Source organism: Acanthopagrus latus, chromosome 18 (assembly GCF_904848185.1).
Source record: "Acanthopagrus latus isolate v.2019 chromosome 18, fAcaLat1.1, whole genome shotgun sequence".
Classification (NCBI taxonomy): domain Eukaryota; kingdom Metazoa; phylum Chordata; class Actinopteri; order Spariformes; family Sparidae; genus Acanthopagrus; species Acanthopagrus latus.
In genome coordinates this window covers 20,475,491-20,495,327 of record NC_051056.1, presented here as the reverse complement: position 1 = coordinate 20,495,327, position 19,837 = coordinate 20,475,491, and the positions used below count along the sequence as shown (strand labels likewise).

The 19,837-nt window shown below is 43.1% G+C and overlaps 2 protein-coding genes across 21 annotated transcripts in view; both read right to left on the bottom strand.

Annotated features, from left to right (window-relative positions):
• The window catches only part of LOC119007749 (protocadherin alpha-C2-like), a 191,839-nt gene that overhangs the window by 58,914 nt on the left and 113,088 nt on the right, over positions 1-19,837 (bottom strand). Inside the window, exon 1 of one of the 20 annotated variants that reach the window (XM_037077618.1) lies at positions 13,764-16,267. The exons of 16 other annotated variants lie outside the window; for them this stretch is intronic. In XM_037077618.1, coding sequence (XP_036933513.1) covers positions 13,764-16,142 — 2,379 coding nt within the window. In that variant the 5' untranslated portion in view covers positions 16,143-16,267. Of the gene's footprint in view, positions 1-530; positions 3,029-6,997; positions 9,499-10,598; positions 13,085-13,763; positions 16,268-19,837 lie in introns of those variants that run through there. 3 more of the 20 variants (XM_037077610.1, XM_037077609.1, XM_037077616.1) reach the window with 3 other exon arrangements.
• LOC119007753 (protocadherin alpha-8-like) lies at positions 10,184-19,387 on the bottom strand. The gene is made up of 2 exons (XM_037077638.1): positions 16,889-19,387; positions 10,184-10,598 (listed from the first exon to the last, which is right to left on the bottom strand). Exons 1-2 carry the CDS (start codon positions 19,265-19,267, stop codon positions 10,455-10,457), a joined length of 2,523 nt encoding a protein of 840 aa, XP_036933533.1. The 5' UTR covers positions 19,268-19,387; the 3' UTR covers positions 10,184-10,454.

The window sequence follows — 19,837 nt, the reverse complement described above, 5'->3', positions numbered from 1 at the left end:
AAAAGAACATGCAATATAGATTAAATGCCTTAATTTCGTTCCCTGCTACTTTGCCACCTTATGATATTGTTATGGAAATCTATGATAGAAAACGTCTACGCCCGAATATGTTTAAATTGCTTTACCAGTTTACATAAAACAGAATGTATTTGAAATGGATTTTCCCCCAACATGATCCGACCCACAGACAGACCATGTTAAGTGTAACACAAGTTGAAATTGAGTACATGAAGTCAAAAAGTCTAATGGATGCAGAGAGAGTTCAGCACCATGGAGAGAGCATTTCCCATTCAGCAGTACTAGACTATGGATAAACAATATCCAATCCATAAGACGTGTAATTTTGTCAGAACCTTAATAATAAACCTCTATTATCTGTGATGTAAAGACAATACCTGCACCACCTTTAAAACAGCAAGGCATAATTACAGTGTACTGCGAACGCTTTTGCCCTCACTTGAAGCACCTGGAGATATACATGGAAACAAAATATACACTCATTAGCAGTGTTAATTCTTTGTGCCTCTTACCTTCTCTTTGTTGGGTAAAGTCTGAGTTCTGGTAAAAGTGTCTCCGCTGTTGATACTGATCAGTTCCGCATCTACAGGCGGAAACGGTGCGGGAAAAACTACTACGTCACTCTTGAGCGTGTCCGAGCTGAAACACACGTCATACTGCTGAGTAGATTTGGAGTAAGACCAGCTCCCGTCAGGGTGGGTGGTGATCATGGGGGCTCCGTACCTGCTGAAACTGCCGTCTGACCTGTGGCATTTGACAGCTATTAAACTGATGAGACTGAGCAGAAAGATGACCGACACCGACACAATGGCGATCAGCAGATACAGGTTCAAATCAGAGAAGCTCTCCTCCTTTATGGGCACATGTCTGAACTGAGTCTGGATGTCAGCTGTACTTTCGACCACCACCACATCAATAGTCACAGTAGCTGACAGGGAGGGTTCTCCGTTATCAGAGACCAACACCACCAAGGGGTGAGTTTTCAGGTCATTGTCACTCATTCTCCTCTTAGTCCTGATCTCTCCGGTGCTGGTTCCGATCCGGAAGAGGTTGTTTCCTTTGGGCTCAGACAGGTGATAAGACAGCAGCGCATTGTATCCAGAGTCTGCGTCTACAGCCCTGATCTTTGCCACAAAGTATCCCGCTTCAGCAGAATAGGGGATGCTCTCACTGTTAACGGAGCCGTGTTCAGAATAGGGTGCGAGAATTGTTGGATTATTGTCATTTTCATCGAGTATTAAAACGTTCACAGTCACGTTGCTGCTGAGCGGAGGAACACCAGAGTCTGTGGCCTGAACTTTAAACTGAAACGTTTTTGTCTCCTCATAGTTAAAAGACTGCAGACTGACTATATCTCCAGTTTCTGAATTTACAGTCACCATTGAACCTATCGAGGTGGCTTTAGGTGAACTGTTTATCAAATGGTACGTTGCTTTTGCATTTTCATTCAAATCTGAATCTAACGTCGTCAGTGTATACATAGTACTTCCAGTGGGACTGTTCTCTTTCACATACACATTAATCACAGGTTCCAGAAATCTAGGAGGATTGTCATTGACGTCAGAAATTTGAATATTAATGACGTTTGTACTGGACAGAGAGGGAGTTCCTTCATCTGTAGCTGTAATTGTTACATTATACTGTAAAACACTCTCTCTGTCAAGAGGGCCATCAACCAACAATGAATAATAGTTTTTATAGTTAGATTTTAACTTAAATGGCACGGAACCTGTAATTTGACAATGTGTCAGACCATTCTTACCTCCGTCTTTATCAGTAATGGTGACCATAGCGACAGCTGTGCCTATCTCAGCGTCCTCTTTAACGGGGCTCATGAGTGAAGACACGGAGATTTCTGGAGCATTATCATTGACATCAATAACTTCGACTAAAACCTTGCTGTGTGCAATGCGAGGAGGAGCGCCCTTATCTCGTGCTTGAACACGAACCTCGTATGCTTGATTTTCCTCATAATCAATATTACCTTTTACACTAATTTCTCCAGTGTTATCATTCAGGGCAAATGTGTCATCAGGATTCAATCGTCCCCTTTCAGTGAATGAGAATACAATTTGACTATTAACACCGTCATCTAAATCGGTCGCTGTCAGAGTTAACAACGCTGTGCCAATATTTGCATTTTCTACAACTTGGACCTTGTAAAGAGATTTACTAAACAAGGGCGAATTGTCATTTACATCCAGTACATTAATCTGTATATGTAAAGTCCCCGTTTTGGGAGGTTTTCCTCCATCTATCGCTGTCAGTGTGAGTTCAATAACAGCCTGTTTTTCTCGGTCTAATGCTTTCTGCAGCACTAACTCAGCAGACACGCTCTGGTCACCGCTGCTCTGTATATCCAAAGAGAAATGATCATTCGGGTTCAGTTTGTATGTCTTCACCGAATTACTTCCTACATCTGCGTCATGAGCTATGGGCAGCGGATGTCTTTCTCCAACATATGAAGATTCAGACATATCTATTGTAGTTAGTTTTTTCAGAAAGGAGGGAGCGTTGTCATTTATATCATTGATCACAACTTCAATTCGATGGAGGCTTCGTGGGTTACTCAGTACAGCCTCTATGTTTAGAGTGCACTTTGCCGTATTAGGACAAAGCTCCTCCCGATCTATCCGCTCGTTAACGGAAAGTACTCCAGATTCATGGTTTATGTCAAAATACCGCTTGTTATACCCAGAGGTGAGCTGAAGACCGGTGGACTGGAGCTGCTGCACACTGAGATTTAAATCCTTCGCGAGATTTCCCACCGCTGTCCCTTTGTCCACCTCCTCTGAAATGGAGTAGGATATCTGAGCCACGGACCAGTCGCACAGACAAAGCAGAGTGAAAAACAGACCCACGATATTATCCCATTGTTCCCGAGCAGCCATCGCTGTCGCGGAGAAAGCAACAAATCCTGTTCTCCTGCCTCTTGGCCAATCCACGAGATATAAAAAGTAACGTTTTATATATCCATCCTCGCTGTGTGTCCTCTCTCTGTAGGGTTTCACTCATCTGAACGCTATTTTCACAAAGCACTGCCAGATGATGACGTTTCTATTTTATGTCACGAATAGAGGAGGGGTTTACAAACTCTGACGGTTGAGTGGTCTCCAGCGTCATCTAGTGACAATGTTGTATACTGAACGACTGCCCACAACAGATGATATCTATATCATAAGCTTCACAAACACAGTTGATGGAAAAAAAAATGTATGCTGGATAAAGTTCACATAAATTCAGAGAGGACTGTTTGTAAACAAAATATATCAGTGAAATCTGCATTTATTCTGTTATTCAGAACGTTTCACTGCGTTTCACCATATCAGCACAGCAGACGGGTGTGAAGACAGGAAACAGTTGACAGAGAAGATGGTTTCAGCACCGTGGACAGCGCCTCAATGCCAGCAAAGTTCTGTATCACTAAGTTAAAAAGATTTCAACCCTGATGTCCTGCGATTTTTCTTAATTAATAAAACAACATCCTCGATCAACTTAACAGTGGGTGAATTCACCAGACAGCTTTTAAGTGCATAACAATGCACCATAAAACCACCGAGAATCAAGTTTTACACAGGTGAGACTACAGATACATGACTGAGTTGCTGTCACATTATTAACAATGGTGTACAATAGTTCATCAGTAATTAATTATAGCTGCTGATCAATATTATTTTTAGGTACCATCCGTTTGACCATTTTTTCAACATATAAGATTAATGAAATTGGGCGTGGCTTACCTTTTCTTTATTTGGTAAAGTCTGAGTTCTTGTAAAAGTGTCTCCTCCGTTTATACTGATCAGTTCCGCATCTACGGGCGGAAACGGTGCGGGGAAAACCACTACGTCACTCTTGAGCGTGTCTGAGCTGAAACACACGTCATACTGCTGAGTAGATTTGGAGTAAGACCAGCTCCCGTCAGGGTGGGTGGTGATCATGGGGGCTCCGTACCTGCTGAAACTGCCGTCTGTCCTGTGGCATTTGACAGCTATTAAACTGATGAGACTGAGCAGAAAGATGACCGACACCGACACGATGGCGATCAGCAGATACAGGTTCAAATCAGAGAAGCTCTCCTCCTTTATGGGCACATGTCTGAACTGAGTCTGGATGTCAGCTGTGCTTTCGACCACCACCACATCAATAGTCACAGTAGCTGACAGGGAGGGTTCTCCGTTATCAGAGACCAACACCACCAAGGGGTGAGTTTTCAGGTCATTGTCACTCATTCTCCTCTTAGTCCTGATCTCTCCGGTGCTGGTTCCGATCCGGAACAGGTTGTTTCCTTTGGGCTCAGACAGGTGATAAGACAGCAGCGCATTGTATCCAGAGTCTGCGTCTACAGCCCTGATCTTTGCCACAAAGTATCCCGCTTCAGCAGAATAGGGGATGCTCTCACTGTTAACGGAGCCGTGCTCAGAATAGGGCGCGAGAATTGTTGGATTATTGTCATTTTCATCGAGTATTAAAACGTTCACAGTCACGTTGCTGCTGAGCGGTGGAACACCAGAGTCTGTGGCCTGAACTTTAAACTGAAACGTTTTTAATTCCTCGAAGTTAAACGACTGCAGACTGACTATATCTCCAGTCTCTGAGTTTACAGTCACCATTGAAGCTATGGGGGTGGCTTTAGGTGAACTGTTGATTAAATGGTACGTTGCTTTTGCATTTTCATTCAAATCTGAATCTAACGTCGTCAGTGTATACATAGTACTTCCAGTGGGACTGTTCTCTTTCACATACACATTAATCACAGGTTCCAGAAATCTAGGAGGATTGTCATTGACGTCAGAAATTTGAATATTAATGACGTTTGTACTGGACAGAGAGGGAGTTCCTTCATCTGTAGCTGTAATTGTTACATTATACTGTAAAACACTCTCTCTATCAAGAGGGCCATCAACCAACAATGAATAATAGTTTTTATAGTTAGATTTTAACTTAAATGGCACGGAACCTGTAATTTGACAATGTGTCAGACCATTCTTACCTCCGTCTTTATCAGTAATGGTGACCATAGCGACAGCTGTGCCTATCTCAGCGTCCTCTTTAACGGGACTCATGAGTGAAGACACGGAGATTTCTGGAGCATTATCATTGACATCAATAACTTCGACTAAAACCTTGCTGTGTGCAATGCGAGGAGGAGTGCCCTTATCTCGTGCGTGAACACGAACCTCGTATGCTTGATTTTCCTCATAATCAATATTACCTTTTACACTAATTTCTCCAGTGTTATCATTCAGGGCAAATGTGTCATCAGGATTTAATCGTCCCTTTTCCGTGAAAGAATATACAAGTTGACCATTAACACCGTCATCTAAATCGGTCGCTGTCAGAGTTAACAACGCTGTGCCAATATTTGCATTTTCTACAACTTGGATCTTGTAAAGAGATTTACTGAACAAGGGCGAATTGTCATTTACATCCAGGACATTAATTCTTATATGTAAAGTCCCCGTTTTGGGAGGTTTTCCTCCATCTATCGCTGTCAGTGTGAGTTCAATAACAGCCTGTTTTTCTCGGTCTAATGCTTTCTGCAGCACTAACTCAGCAGACACGCTCTGGTCACCGCTGCTCTGTATATCCAAAGAGAAATGTTCATTCGGGTTTAATTTATAAGTCTTTACCGAATTACTTCCTACATCTGCGTCATGAGCTATGGGCAGCGGATGTCTTTCTCCAACATATGAAGATTCATACATATCTATTGTGGTTGTTTCTTCCAGAAAAGACGGAGCGTTGTCATTTATATCATTAATCACAACTTCAATTCGATGGAGGCTTCGTGGGTTACTCAGTACGGCCTCTATGTTTAGAGTGCACTTTACCGTATTAGGACAGAGCTCCTCCCGATCTATCCGCTCGTTAACGAAAAGTACTCCAGATTCATGGTTTATGTCAAAATACCGCTTGTTATACCCAGAGGTGAGCTGAAGACCGGTGGACTGGAGCTGCTGCACACTGAGATTTAAATCCTTCGCGAGATTTCCCACCGCTGTCCCTTTGTCCACCTCCTCTGAAATGGAGTAGGATATCTGAGCCACGGACCAGTCGCACAGACAAAGCAGCGTGAAAAACAGACCCACGATATTATCCCATTGTTCCCGAGCAGCCATCGCTGTCGCGGAGAAAGCAACAAATCCTGTTCTCCTGCCTCTTGGCCAATCCACGAGATATAAAAAGTAACGTTTTATATATCCATCCTCGCTGTGTGTCCTCTCTCTGTAGGGTTTCACTCGTCTGAATGCTATTCTCACTAAGCACTGCTAGATGATGACGTTTCTTTTTTATGTCACGAATAGAGGAGGAGTTTCTAAACGGTGTACACAATATTTTTGCGTGGTCTCGAGCGACATCTAGTGACACTTTTGTACACTGACAGACGCCCCACAACATAAACTACACAAACCCAGATAATGACAAATATATAATCTGGATAAAATTCTAACATTAATGGGTGGATTTTGAAATATTTAAAGACAACTGTTCATAAAACAATATGTACCCATTAGATCTGCATTTGTTCTGTCATTCTGAACGTTTCATTCACGTTTGCACAGTATCAGCACAGCAGACAGCAGCCGGGTGTGAATACAGAGAATAGTGGACAGAGAATATGGTTTCAGCACCATGGACAGCGCCTCAATGTCAACAAAATTCTGTATCACTCAGTTAAAAAAAATATTTCAACCTTGTTGTCCTGAAATTGTTCTTAATTGATAAAACCTTCCTCGATCAATACACCTGACAGCTTTGAAGTGTGTAACAATGCACCATGAAACCGGTGAGCATCCAGTTTAACACAGAAGATACTGCAGATACATGTCTGAGCTACTGTCACATTATTAACAATGGTGTACAACAGTTTAACAGTAATTGATTAAAACTGCTGATTATTTTTACTTGTGGTACCATCCGGGGTAAAAGAACAAATACTTTTCAAGATGTCAGATCAAGGAAATTGTTCGTGGCTTACCTTCTCTTTGTTGGGTAAAGTCTGAGTTCTGGTAAAAGTGTCTCCGCTGTTTATACTGATCAGTTCCGCATCAACAGGCGGAAACGGTGCGGGGAAAACCACTACGTCACTCTTGAGCGTGTCTGAGCTGAAACACACGTCATACTGCTGAGTAGATTTGGAGTAAGACCAGCTCCCGTCAGGGTGGGTGGTGATCATGGGGGCTCCGTACCTGCTGAAACTGCCGTCTGTCCTGTGGCATTTGACAGCTATTAAACTGATGAGACTGAGCAGAAAGATGACCGACACCGACACAATGGCGATCAGCAGATACAGGTTCAAATCAGAGAAGCTCTCCTCCTTTATGGGCACATGTCTGAACTGAGTCTGAATGTCAGCCGTGCTTTCGACCACCACCACATCAATAGTCACAGTAGCTGACAGGGAGGGTTCTCCGTTATCAGAGACCAACACCACCAAGGGGTGAGTTTTCAGGTCATTGTCACTCATTCTCCTCTTAGTCCTGATCTCTCCGGTGCTGGTTCCGATCCGGAACAGGTTGTTTCCTTTGGGCTCAGACAGGTGATAAGACAGCAGCGCATTGTATCCAGAGTCTGCGTCTACAGCCCTGATCTTTGCCACAAAGTATCCCGCTTCAGCAGAATAGGGGATGCTCTCACTGTTAACGGAGCCGTGCTCAGAATAGGGCGCGAGAATTGTTGGATTATTGTCATTTTCATCGAGTATTAAAACGTTCACAGTCACGTTGCTGCTGAGCGGAGGAACACCAGAGTCTGTGGCCTGAACTTTAAACTGAAACGTTTTTGTCTCCTCAAAGTTAAAAGACTGCAGACTGACTATATCTCCAGTCTCTGAGTTGATGTTTACCATTGTGGGTGGAGGCAGAGATTTACTATTACTGTCTAACAATGAGTAGCTCACCTGACCATTGTTGCTGACATCAGCATCACATGCAGTAACTGTTTTAATAACTGTTCCTACTTTGCTGTTTTCCTTCACATAAACATTTATTACCGTTTCCGGGAAAGATGGTGCATTGTCATTGACATCAGAAATGTGAACAGTAATAATACTGATGCTCGAAAGAGGAGGACTCCCTTCATCTCTAGCTGATATTGTGACATTGTACTGAGGAGTTACCTCTCTGTCCAAATGTCCGTCAACCACTAAAGAGTAATAGTTTTTATAATTTGTGTCCAATTTGAACGGAACCGCATTTAAGATCTCACATTTCATCTCACCATTTTTGCCGCTGTCTCTGTCTAGAACGGATACAAGTGCAATAGCAGTGCCTACAGCCGCATCCTCATTCACTGTATTCATCAGTGACGTCACGGTGATTTCAGGAGCGTTGTCGTTGACGTCAATTACTTCTACCAGCACTTTACTATGAGCAGACAGGGGAGGCTGGGCTTTGTCTCTAGCCTCTGCTCGGATCTCAAAAGCTTTTCTGTCTTCATAGTCGATTTTTCCTTTCACTGAAATAACACCAGTGTCAGGGTCAATTTTGAAAATATCCAGAATATGGTCCTGATCTTTACTACGGAGAGAATACACTACTTCACTGTTTGTGCCTTCATCAGCGTCGGTCGCATTTAAGGTGAAGACTGTCGTACCAATCGGGACATTTTCAAGCGTCTGAACTTTGTAAAGAGTGCTGCTGAACACTGGTGCGTTATCATTAATGTCGAGTACATTTATTTCAATTTCTGATGTGCCTGAATTTGGTGGCGTTCCTCCGTCTAACGCAGTTAACACGAGCTGCATGTGCGCCTTTTTCTCACGGTCTAAGGGTTTCTGCAGCACCAACTCTGGGGATATGCTGTCCTCTCTTTTGTGTGTCGCAAGAGTGAAATGTTCGTTCTGGCTGAGCTTATACGCACTGACACCATTTTTACCTACGTCAGCATCGCTTGCCTCCGACAACGCGAATCTAAATCCAGGCAGGGTGTTCTCTGCTATGTCCAGTATTTGTGATTTCGTGCTAAAGGATGGAGAATGGTCATTCACATCTTTAACTTCTATCTCTACACGATAAAGCTTCAACGGGTTGTTTATCACTGCCTCCACGCTGACCATGCATGTGGGTTCCTCTGCACAAAGCTCCTCTCGGTCTATCCTCTCGTTGACATACAGAAATCCGGTCTTTAGATTTACCTCGAAATATTTCCTCTTAGATCCTGTAACAAGCTGAAACAAACGGGACTCCAAATCCTGCACACTGAGGTTCAGATCCTTGGCGATATTTCCGATATTCGTTCCCGGGTTCACCTCCTCTGAGACGGAGTAGGAGAGCTGCCCAGACGCGGCGTCCCAGCAACAATCCAGCAGCACCAGCACCAGATATGCAACAATAGACCTCCTGCTACTCGGTAAAGACATCATTCCGCCGAAGAAGAACAAAAACATACATCCACGCCGAGGTTTCGACCGTGAAATTACACGAAGACGAACAGTTTTAGTCAGCACTATTTCGATTTTCCTCTTCTTATTCACGATGACTCCATTGTGCCCTGCCTTCTCCTCCCGTGTCTCTTTGTGATGAAAACCAAAGTCCGTCTGTCTTTACTTTGGGAGGAGCCTCAACAATTTCTGTGTCACGGTCTATAGCGTCACTGTGTGGTAACTTCCAACAACTGCACGAGTTAGAAACGTGGAAAATCCCTCCTCACTCTGCAACACTGACAACCACTTATTTCTACATTTTAAGTCATTGCAAGGATTTCGATACATAGAAACCACAATATATTTTGATATATATTGACAGTATCACTATTGATGTATTGAATTGTGCAAATTAACAGTAATTTGAATTGATATTCAGCATTAAAGGTCAGGCTCCACGTCAGATAATTGTGAAAGGCAGTGTTCTTAACTTCAAATGTTGTCAGGATGTATCAGGAAAACAAATGTCTCTAACTAGATAGTTAAGTTTTTAAATAAAGAAATAGATAACATTAAGGGATTTCTCTCATTTCTGTGGGTTAGGTAGTACACATTTATTGTTAGTCACCCTATACAAGATACAAGATTAATAGGTTAGAATCAGTCAAAGCTGAGGCACACACATCAGAAATAACAAGCCAAACAAACACTGGCACAAGATATTTTGAGAGATTACTCATTACAGCACTCTGGAATGTTTAAAAGTAAAAAAAGTTGTTGCAAAGGCAGCAATACGACCGTCACTGTGAGGAAACAAGTCACTTGTTTTCACACTCTGTCATTAAAATAAATATATAATTTCACTTGCAAATATATTACATCCATGACCATTCAAACATGTTCTTATTCTTAGACCTGCCGATACAGTATAATATCCATTTGTTATGGGGATTGCCGGTAGAACCGATACAGAAACGCACGTTCAGTACCACGGACAGCGACACACGCATTAAATGCAGAGTTGGCAGCCAAAATGGGAAGATTAGAGCAGTGCATGTAAAGCAGGTCTATATCAACTTATCACAAACTGAAAGCGTGTTGTTTGTACAAACAAAGAACCAAGTATATTGTTACTGTCAGTAATCATACCAACCATACAGATACAAACCATAAAGGAATGGCAACAATAAGATGCACTCAGTGCGTATGTTCTTACCTTCTCTTTGTTGGGTAAAGTCTGAGTTCTTGTAAAAGTGTCTCCGCTGTTTATACTGATCAGTTCCGCATCTACAGGCGGAAACGGTGCGGGGAAAACTACTACGTCACTCTTGAGCGTGTCTGAGCTGAAACACACGTCATACTGCTGAGTAGATTTGGAGTAAGACCAGCTCCCGTCAGGGTGGGTGGTGATCATGGGGGCTCCGTACCTGCTGAAACTGCCGTCTGTCTTGTGGCATTTGACGGCTATTAAACTGATGAGACTGAGCAGAAAGATGAGTGACACCGACACAATAGCGATCAGCAGATACAGGTTCAAATCAGAGAAGCTCTCCTCCTTTATGGGCACATGTCTGAACTGAGTCTGGATGTCAGCTGTGCTTTCGACCACCACCACATCAATAGACACAGTAGCTGACAGGGAGGGTTCTCCGTTATCAGAGACCAACACCACCAAGGGGTGAGTTTTCAGGTCATTGTCACTCATTCTCCTCTTAGTCCTGATCTCTCCGGTGCTGGTTCCGATCCGGAAGAGGTTGTTTCCTTTGGGCTCTGACAGGTGATAAGACAGCAGCGCATTGTATCCAGAGTCTGCGTCTACAGCCCTGATCTTTGCCACAAAGTATCCCGCTTCAGCAGAATAGGGGATGCTCTCACTGTTAACGGAGCCGTGCTCAGAATAGGGCGCGAGAATTGTTGGATTATTGTCATTTTCATCGAGTATTAAAACGTTCACAGTCACATTGCTGCTGAGCGGAGGAACACCAGAGTCTGTGGCCTGAACTTTAAAGTGAAACATCTTTAGCTCCTCGAAGTTAAAAGACTGCAGACTGACTATATCTCCAGTCTCTGAGTTGATGTTCACCATTGTAGACAGCGGCACTAAGTCATTATCACTGACTAATGAATATCTCACCTGACCATTTTCACTAATGTCAGCATCTGTTGCAGATACTGCTTTCAAAACCGTCCCAACTGGACTGTTTTCTTTCACGTACATATTAATTACAGTTTCTGAAAAGCGAGGTGTGTTGTCATTTACATCAGACACCTGAATAATAACTGTGCTAGTGTTAGAGAGAGGGGGCCTTCCTTCATCTGTAGCTCTGATAGTGATATTGTAGTGGGAAACGAGTTCCCTGTCTAAAGCTCCACCAATAACTAAAGAATAATAATTTTTATAATTTGTCTCCAGTTTAAACGGGACTGAATTCATTATCTCACATTTGACTTCACCGTTTTTGCCCCCATCTCTGTCTAGAACGGAAACAAGTGCAATGGCAGTACCAATTTCAGCGTCCTCCTTCACGGTGCTGAGCAGTGACGTCACCGTGATGTCAGGCGCATTGTCATTCAGATCCACCACCTCCACTAGCACTTTACATTGTGCAGTTAACGGAGGCTGGCCTTTGTCTGCAGCCTGCACACGAATTTCGAAAGCAGGATTTGTTTCGAAGTCAACTTGTCCTTTAACTGTTATTATTCCTGTTTCTGAATCGATTTTAAAAATGTCCAACACATGGTCCTGATCTTTCGAGTTTAGAAAATACACAATGTCTTTGTTCGCCCCCTCATCGGCGTCAGTGGCAGTTACTGTTACTACTGTACTGCCAAGTGGTGCATTCTCTGTTATACTTGTTTTGTACAACGTTTTGGTAAACGTCGGGAAATTATCGTTTGTGTCCAACACATTAATGATTATTTCTGACGTGCCTGATTTTGGAGGAGTCCCTCCGTCAACAGCGGTCAGCGTGAGTTTGATTACAGCCTGTTTTTCTCGGTCTAATGATTTCTGAAGAACTAACTCTGCGGACACACTCTCTCCTTTGTGCACCGCTAATGAGAAATATTCACTGGGATTCAGCTTGTACGTGTTAATATTGTTTTTCCCTACATCAGCATCGTAGGCCGACAAAACAGGGAACGTAGCTCCCGGCAGTACACTTTCTGCTATATCGATAGTTTGTGAGTTGGCACTGAACGAAGGGGGATTATCATTCACATCAAGAATATTAACTTCAATACGGTACAGTTTCAATGGATTGTTAATCACAGCCTCTACATTTACTTTGCATCTTGCAGCCTTCGCGCAGAGCTCCTCTCTGTCTATTCTTTCACTGACGTACAGAAGACCTGACTTCAAATTTACATCGAAATACTTCCTCTTTGATCCGGCAACGACCTGAAACATACGCGACTCCAAATCCTGCACGTTCAGATTTAGATCCTTGGCGAGATTTCCAACAGACGTCCCCGGGTTTACCTCCTCTGAGACGGAATAGGAGAGCTGCCCGGATACCGCTCCCCAGTTAAACACCGCGACAACAAGCAAGAGATAAATCCAAATGGAGGTCTTTCTTCCCGGCCGATGCATTATTCCACACACGAGACAAAACATATATCCTTTAATCAACGTGCCCTGTGCTGTTCAAGGCGAAAAAGCCGTTTGAAAGACGAAATTATGTGCCGGGATGTTTTCTATATCCATCCCCCTTCACCCTGCGTCTCATTCTAACAAAGCACGGGCAACACGATCCTTTTAATGTGGGAGGGGCCTGTCCACATCAGCGACCAGTTGGCGGTGTCACGGTCTATAGTGTCGCCTCATGGCCACTTGAAAGAACTGCAAGGCTATGAACTAAATACAGTTATAAATGATTTTTTACAATGTAAATCACCAGGAAGAAGATCATTGCTGCGAGTGGTAAAGAACCATATCAAATCTCCTTTATCACCATGTCCACTGCCATGCTTTATAATTTTACCAGAGTGTAATAGCTGCATATTTCAGCACCATGGAGAGAGCATCATGGTCCACACTATAGATTAAACGGTTGAAAGAATATCCAAAAAGGTTTGATCAGAGGAAAGAAAATGGCAGGAGAAACACAGAACAGCGAATTATTTCAGCTTCTTGGAAACAATACAATATATTTAGACAACATGGCACGTTGTCTGTGACATTTCAGACCAAACATTCAAAGACCAATAGAGTGAAGAACTACATGTCAGCAGACATACACGCTATGTCAACCACATTGCTTTCATCCAAAACTTGATTTCAGTATCGGAACAGCGAAGAAAAGGTCATTGCACTTTGTAACATAATACATGATATAAAAGCGGAAATTAGACTCAATTAAACGAGAATATTTAATCTTACCTTTTCTTTATTAGGTAAAGTCTGGGTTCTTGTAAAAGTGTCTCCGCTGTTAATACTGATCAGTTCCGCATCAACAGGCGGAAACGGTGCGGGGAAAACCACTACGTCACTTTTGAGCGTGTCTGAGCTGAAACACACGTCATACTGCTGAGTAGATTTGGAGTAAGACCAGCTCCCGTCAGGGTGGGTGGTGATCATGGGGGCTCCGTACCTGCTGAAACTGCCGTCTGTCCTGTGGCATTTGACAGCTATTAAACTGATGAGACTGAGCAGAAAGATGACCGACACCGACACAATGGCGATCAGCAGATACAGGTTCAAATCAGAGAAGCTCTCCTCCTTTATGGGCACATGTCTGAACTGAGTCTGGATGTCAGCTGTGCTTTCGACCACCACCACATCAATAGACACAGTAGCTGACAGGGAGGGTTCTCCGTTATCAGAGACCAACACCACCAAGGGGTGAGTTTTCAGGTCATTGTCACTCATTCTCCTCTTAGTCCTGATCTCTCCGGTGCTGGTTCCGATCCGGAAGAGGTTGTTTCCTTTGGGCTCTGACAGGTGATAAGACAGCAGCGCATTGTATCCAGAGTCTGCGTCTACAGCCCTGATCTTTGCCACAAAGTATCCCGCTTCAGCAGAAAAGGGGATGCTCTCACTGTTAACGGAGCCGTGCTCAGAATAGGGCGCGAGAATTGTTGGATTATTGTCATTTTCATCGAGTATTAAAACGTTCACAGTCACGTTGCTGCTGAGCGGAGGAACACCAGAGTCTGTGGCCTGAACTTTAAACTGAAACGTGTTTAACTCCTCATAGTTAAAAGACTGCAAACTCACTATATCTCCAGTCTCTGAGTTGATGTTTATCATCGTAGAAAACGGTAATGTGTTCGTGTTACTGTGTAAAAATGAATATCTCACCTGACTGTTCTGGTCAACGTCAGCATCAGTTGCTGTCACAGTTTTAATAATTGCTCCCACTGGACTGTTTTCCTTCACATATACATTGATTATGTTTTCTGTGAACAGAGGTGCGTTATCATTCACATCAGACACGTGTACATTAATGACGCTCGTGCTGGACAGTGGGGGGCTGCCCTCATCAGTAGCAGTGATGCTGATGTTGTATTGAGACGCGCTCTCTCTGTCTAGAGGACCGTCCACCACCAACGAATAGTAATTCTTATAATTTGACTCTAATTTTAAAGGGACGTTGTTGGAAATTTTACAGTTCACCATCCCGTTTTTACCTCCGTCTTTATCAAGTACTGAAACAAGTGCAATGGCGGTGCCAATGGACGCATCTTCTTTAACCGCATTTAGTAGTGACGTCACAGAAATTTCAGGGGCATTGTCATTGACGTCTAAAACCTCAATCAATAATTTGGCGTGTGAAGTCATCGGGGAGGACGCTCCATCACTGGCTTGTACTCGAATTTCAAACGCATTGTTTTCTTCAAAGTCGATATTTTTTTTATTCGTTACACTTCCAGTTTTTTCATCTATGGCAAACAGATCAGTTTGCTTCCCTCGACCAACTTTACTGAACGAATAAAAAACCTCACCGTTGAGGTCTGCGTCCACATCAGTAGCATTTAGAGTTATTACCAGCGTGCCTAGTTTTGCATTTTCATACACGCTGGTTTTGTACAAAGTTTGAGTGAATACAGGTGGATTATCATTAATGTCCAAGACGTTGACTGTAATCACCATAGTGCCTGATTTAGCAGGTGTTCCTCCGTCAATAGCAGTTAATGTGAGTCGAATCACAGACTGTTTTTCTCTGTCTAAAACTTTCTGAAGCACTAATTCGGGAGATACACTCTCCCCTTTATGTGTGGCGAGAGAGAAATGTTCGTTCTGGCTCAGCTTGTAGGTGTTTACAGTATTTTTGCCAACGTCTGCATCGTCAGCAGCGTGCAGAGGAAATCTTGCCCCTGGTGCTGTGTTCTCACTAATGCCTATTTCCTGCGAAGGGCTGAGAAACGACGGAGAATTGTCATTCACATCTTGGATTATAATTTCAATCCGGTACAGTTTCAGTGGGTTATTGATAACTGCTTCTACACTGAGCGAACATTTGGGCTCGTCTCCGCAGAGCTCCTCTCGATCTATTCTCTCATTAACGTACAGGACACCAGTCTTCAGGTTTACCTCGAAATATTTTCTCTTTGATCCAGCAACGATCTGAAACATGCGGGACTCCAAATCCTGGACATTGATGCTCAGATCTTTAGCGATGTTTCCGACAACAGTCCCCAGATTGACCTCCTCTGAAACGGTGTAAGAGAGCTGCCCAGACACCGCTTCCCAGTAACAATCCAGCAGCACGACCAAGAGATATATCCACACAGAGCTCGTCCTGCTCGGTAAATGCATTATTCCACACGTCGAAAGAGCTTGAAAGAAAAACCAGGCAATACAGCAAACAACCCCAAGATCGAGATCGAGAATGAAATATTTCCTACAAATATTCCCGCATTTTTACGACCAACGAGACAGCCGTGCTTTGTCGTCCGACCTCTCTTCATAACAAAGCCCATAGAAATACCGTCGACTGAATCTGGGAGGAGCCCCTGGCCGCGACATCTAGAACGCAAATTGTGTCTAAGGTGTCACGGTCTATAGTGTCCTCATGGCCAACATGAATGATAAATCTGGAACAATAAATACATTATACCTGATGTTCATGTAAATCAACCAGAAGAAGCATGCTGCGAGTGGTAAAGAACCATATCAAATCTGATTGATCACATGTCACTGCCATGCTTGATAATTATTTCCAGAGTGTCATCATTGATTTTGAAATGGAGAGACATCATGGTCACACTATAGATTATAATGTTGAAAGAATATCATAGTTTTTGGAGGAAGTAATGGCATGCACAGAACAGCGATTAAAAACAAAACCCTTACCCTTACAGTATGAGAGTGAGATTTACTAATCTACATAATTAACAATACACGGGCTAAAGTTTTGTTTGTTTGTTTGTTTTAACAAGACATTGCATATTTTGACCAAAAGAGCTTTCTTTGCAGTTATAATATGTGAAATTTTAACATGCCATTCTGGTGAAAATACCAAACTTAGGCGTATTTAAGATACTGTGCAACTTTGATCTTACCTTCTCTTTGTTGGGTAAAGTCTGAGTTCTTGTAAAAGTGTCTCCGCTGTTTATACTGATCAGTTCCGCATCTACAGGCGGAAACGGTGCAGGGAAAACTACTACGTCACTCTTGAGCGTGTCTGAGCTGAAACACACGTCATACTGCTGAGTAGATTTGGAGTAAGACCAGCTCCCGTCAGGGTGGGTGGTGATCATGGGGGCTCCGTACCTGCTGAAACTGCCGTCTGTCCTGTGGCATTTGACAGCTATTAAACTGATGAGACTGAGCAGAAAGATGACCGACACCGACACGATGGCGATCAGCAGATACAGGTTCAAATCAGAGAAGCTCTCCTCCTTTATGGGCACATGTCTGAACTGAGTCTGGATGTCAGCCGTGCTTTCGACCACCACCACATCGATAGTCACAGTAGCTGACAGGGAGGGTTCTCCGTTATCAGAGACCAACACCACCAAGGGGTGAGTTTTCAGGTCATTGTCACTCATTCTCCTCTTAGTCCTGATCTCTCCGGTGCTGGTTCCGATCCGGAAGAGGTTGTTTCCTTTGGGCTCTGACAGGTGATAAGACAGCAGCGCATTGTATCCAGAGTCTGCGTCTACAGCCCTGATCTTTGCCACAAAGTATCCCGCTTCAGCAGAATAGGGGATGCTCTCACTGTTAACGGAGCCGTGCTCAGAATAGGGCGCGAGAATTGTTGGATTATTGTCATTTTCATCGAGTATTAAAACGTTCACAGTCACGTTGCTGCTGAGCGGAGGAACACCAGAGTCTGTGGCCTGAACTTTAAACTGAAACGTGTTTAACTCCTCAAAGTTAAAAGACTGCAGACTGACTATATCTCCAGTCTCTGAGTTGATGTTTATCATTGTAGAAAACGGTAATGTGTTCGTGTTACTTTGTAAAAATGAATATCTCACCTGACTGTTCTGGTCAACGTCAGCATCAGTTGCTGTCACAGTTTTAATAATTGCTCCCACTGGACTGTTTTCCTTCACATATACATTGATTATGTTTTCTGTGAACAGAGGTGCGTTATCATTCACATCAGACACGTGTACATTAATGACGCTCGTGCTGGACAGTGGGGGGCTGCCCTCATCAGTAGCAGTGATGCTGATGTTGTATTGAGACGCGCTCTCTCTGTCTAGAGGACCGTCCACCACCAACGAATAGTAATTCTTATAATTTGACTCTAATTTAAAAGGGACGTTGTTGGAAATTTTACAGTTCACTATCCCGTTTTTACCTCCGTCTTTATCAAGCACTGAAACAAGTGCAATGGCGGTGCCAATGGACGCATCTTCTTTAACCGCAGTCAGTAATGACGTCACTGAAATTTCAGGGGCATTGTCATTGACGTCTAAAACTTCAATCAATAATTTGGAGTGTGAGGTGAGAGGAGGAGAACCTCCATCACTGGCTTGTACTCTGATCTCAAAAGCATTATTTTCTTCAAAGTCGATGTTTTTTTTATTTGTTACAGTCCCAGTTTTTTCATCTATAGCAAACAGATCAGTTTGTTTCCTCTGATCTATTTCACTAAAAGAAAATGATATTTGTCCATTTTGACCAACGTCCAAATCAGTAGCATTAAGTGTTATAATCGATGTGCCTATCTTTATATTTTCATGGACACTGGCTTTGTACAGTGTTTGACTGAATACGGGAGCGTTATCATTACTGTCCAAGACATTAACTGTAATCTCCATAGTGCCTGATTTAGCAGGAGTTCCTCCGTCAATTGCGGTCAGTATGAGACGTATCACAGGGTGTTTTTCTCTGTCTAAAACTTTCTGAAGCAGCAGTTCGACAGTTACACTTTCTCCTTTATGTGTAGCAAGAGAGAAATGTTCATTCTGACTGAGTTTGTAGGTGTTTACAGTATTTTTACCGACATCTGCATCGTGAGCTCTTTTCAATGGAAATTTTGCCCCTGCTGCGGTGCTTTCACTAACGTTGATTACCTGTGACGTGCTTAGAAATGAAGGGGAATTATCATTCACATCTTGGATTATAATTTCAATCCGGTACAGTTTCAGTGGGTTATTGATAACTGCTTCTACACTGAGCGAACATTTGTGCTCATCTCCGCAGAGCTCCTCTCGATCTATTCTCTCATTAACGTACAGGACACCAGTCTTCAGGTTTACCTCGAAATATTTTCTCTTTGATCCAGCAACGATCTGAAACATGCGGGACTCCAAATCCTGGACATTGATGCTCAGATCTGTAGCGATGTTTCCAACAACAGTCCCCAGATTCACCTCCTCTGAGACGGAGTAAGAGAGCTGCCCAGACACCGCTTCCCAGTAACAATCCAGCAGCACGACCAAGAGATATATCCACACAGAGCTCGTCCTGCTCGGTAAATGCATTATTCCACCCGTCGAAAGAGCATGAAGGTAAAACCGGGCAAAGCAACCCCAAGATCGAGCTCAAGAATGAAATATTTCAATCAGACATTTCTGCATTTTCACGACCAACAACACAGCCGTGCTTTTTCGTCCGACCTCTCTTTGTAACAAAGCCCACAGAAATATCATCGACTGAATCTGGGAGGAGCCCCGAGCCGCCGACGAGGCTGTCTAAATGTGGTGGTCTACAGCGTCCCCACGTGGACATAGTCTCTACGTGCACTGTACATCAAACATAATGACATTGGAAAGTGGAAAACATTCTCAGTGCTCAGTCTACATTAAACAATTGCATAGTCAAAAGATGAATTAAAAAGCAAGAAATTCCAATCCGCTGATTAAGGGAACAACTTTGTAATATAATGTTAATAATATCAATTACAACCTCTTTGTTAAATAAACTTAATGCTCAAACAAAAGCCTTTCAGTACTGGCAATGAGAAGACATCAATAAATACTCACTGACTTTAATTTATCTGAAGGAAGTCGACTCTTAAGACTGAATCAAAAGAGTTTTCTAATAAATGAGTT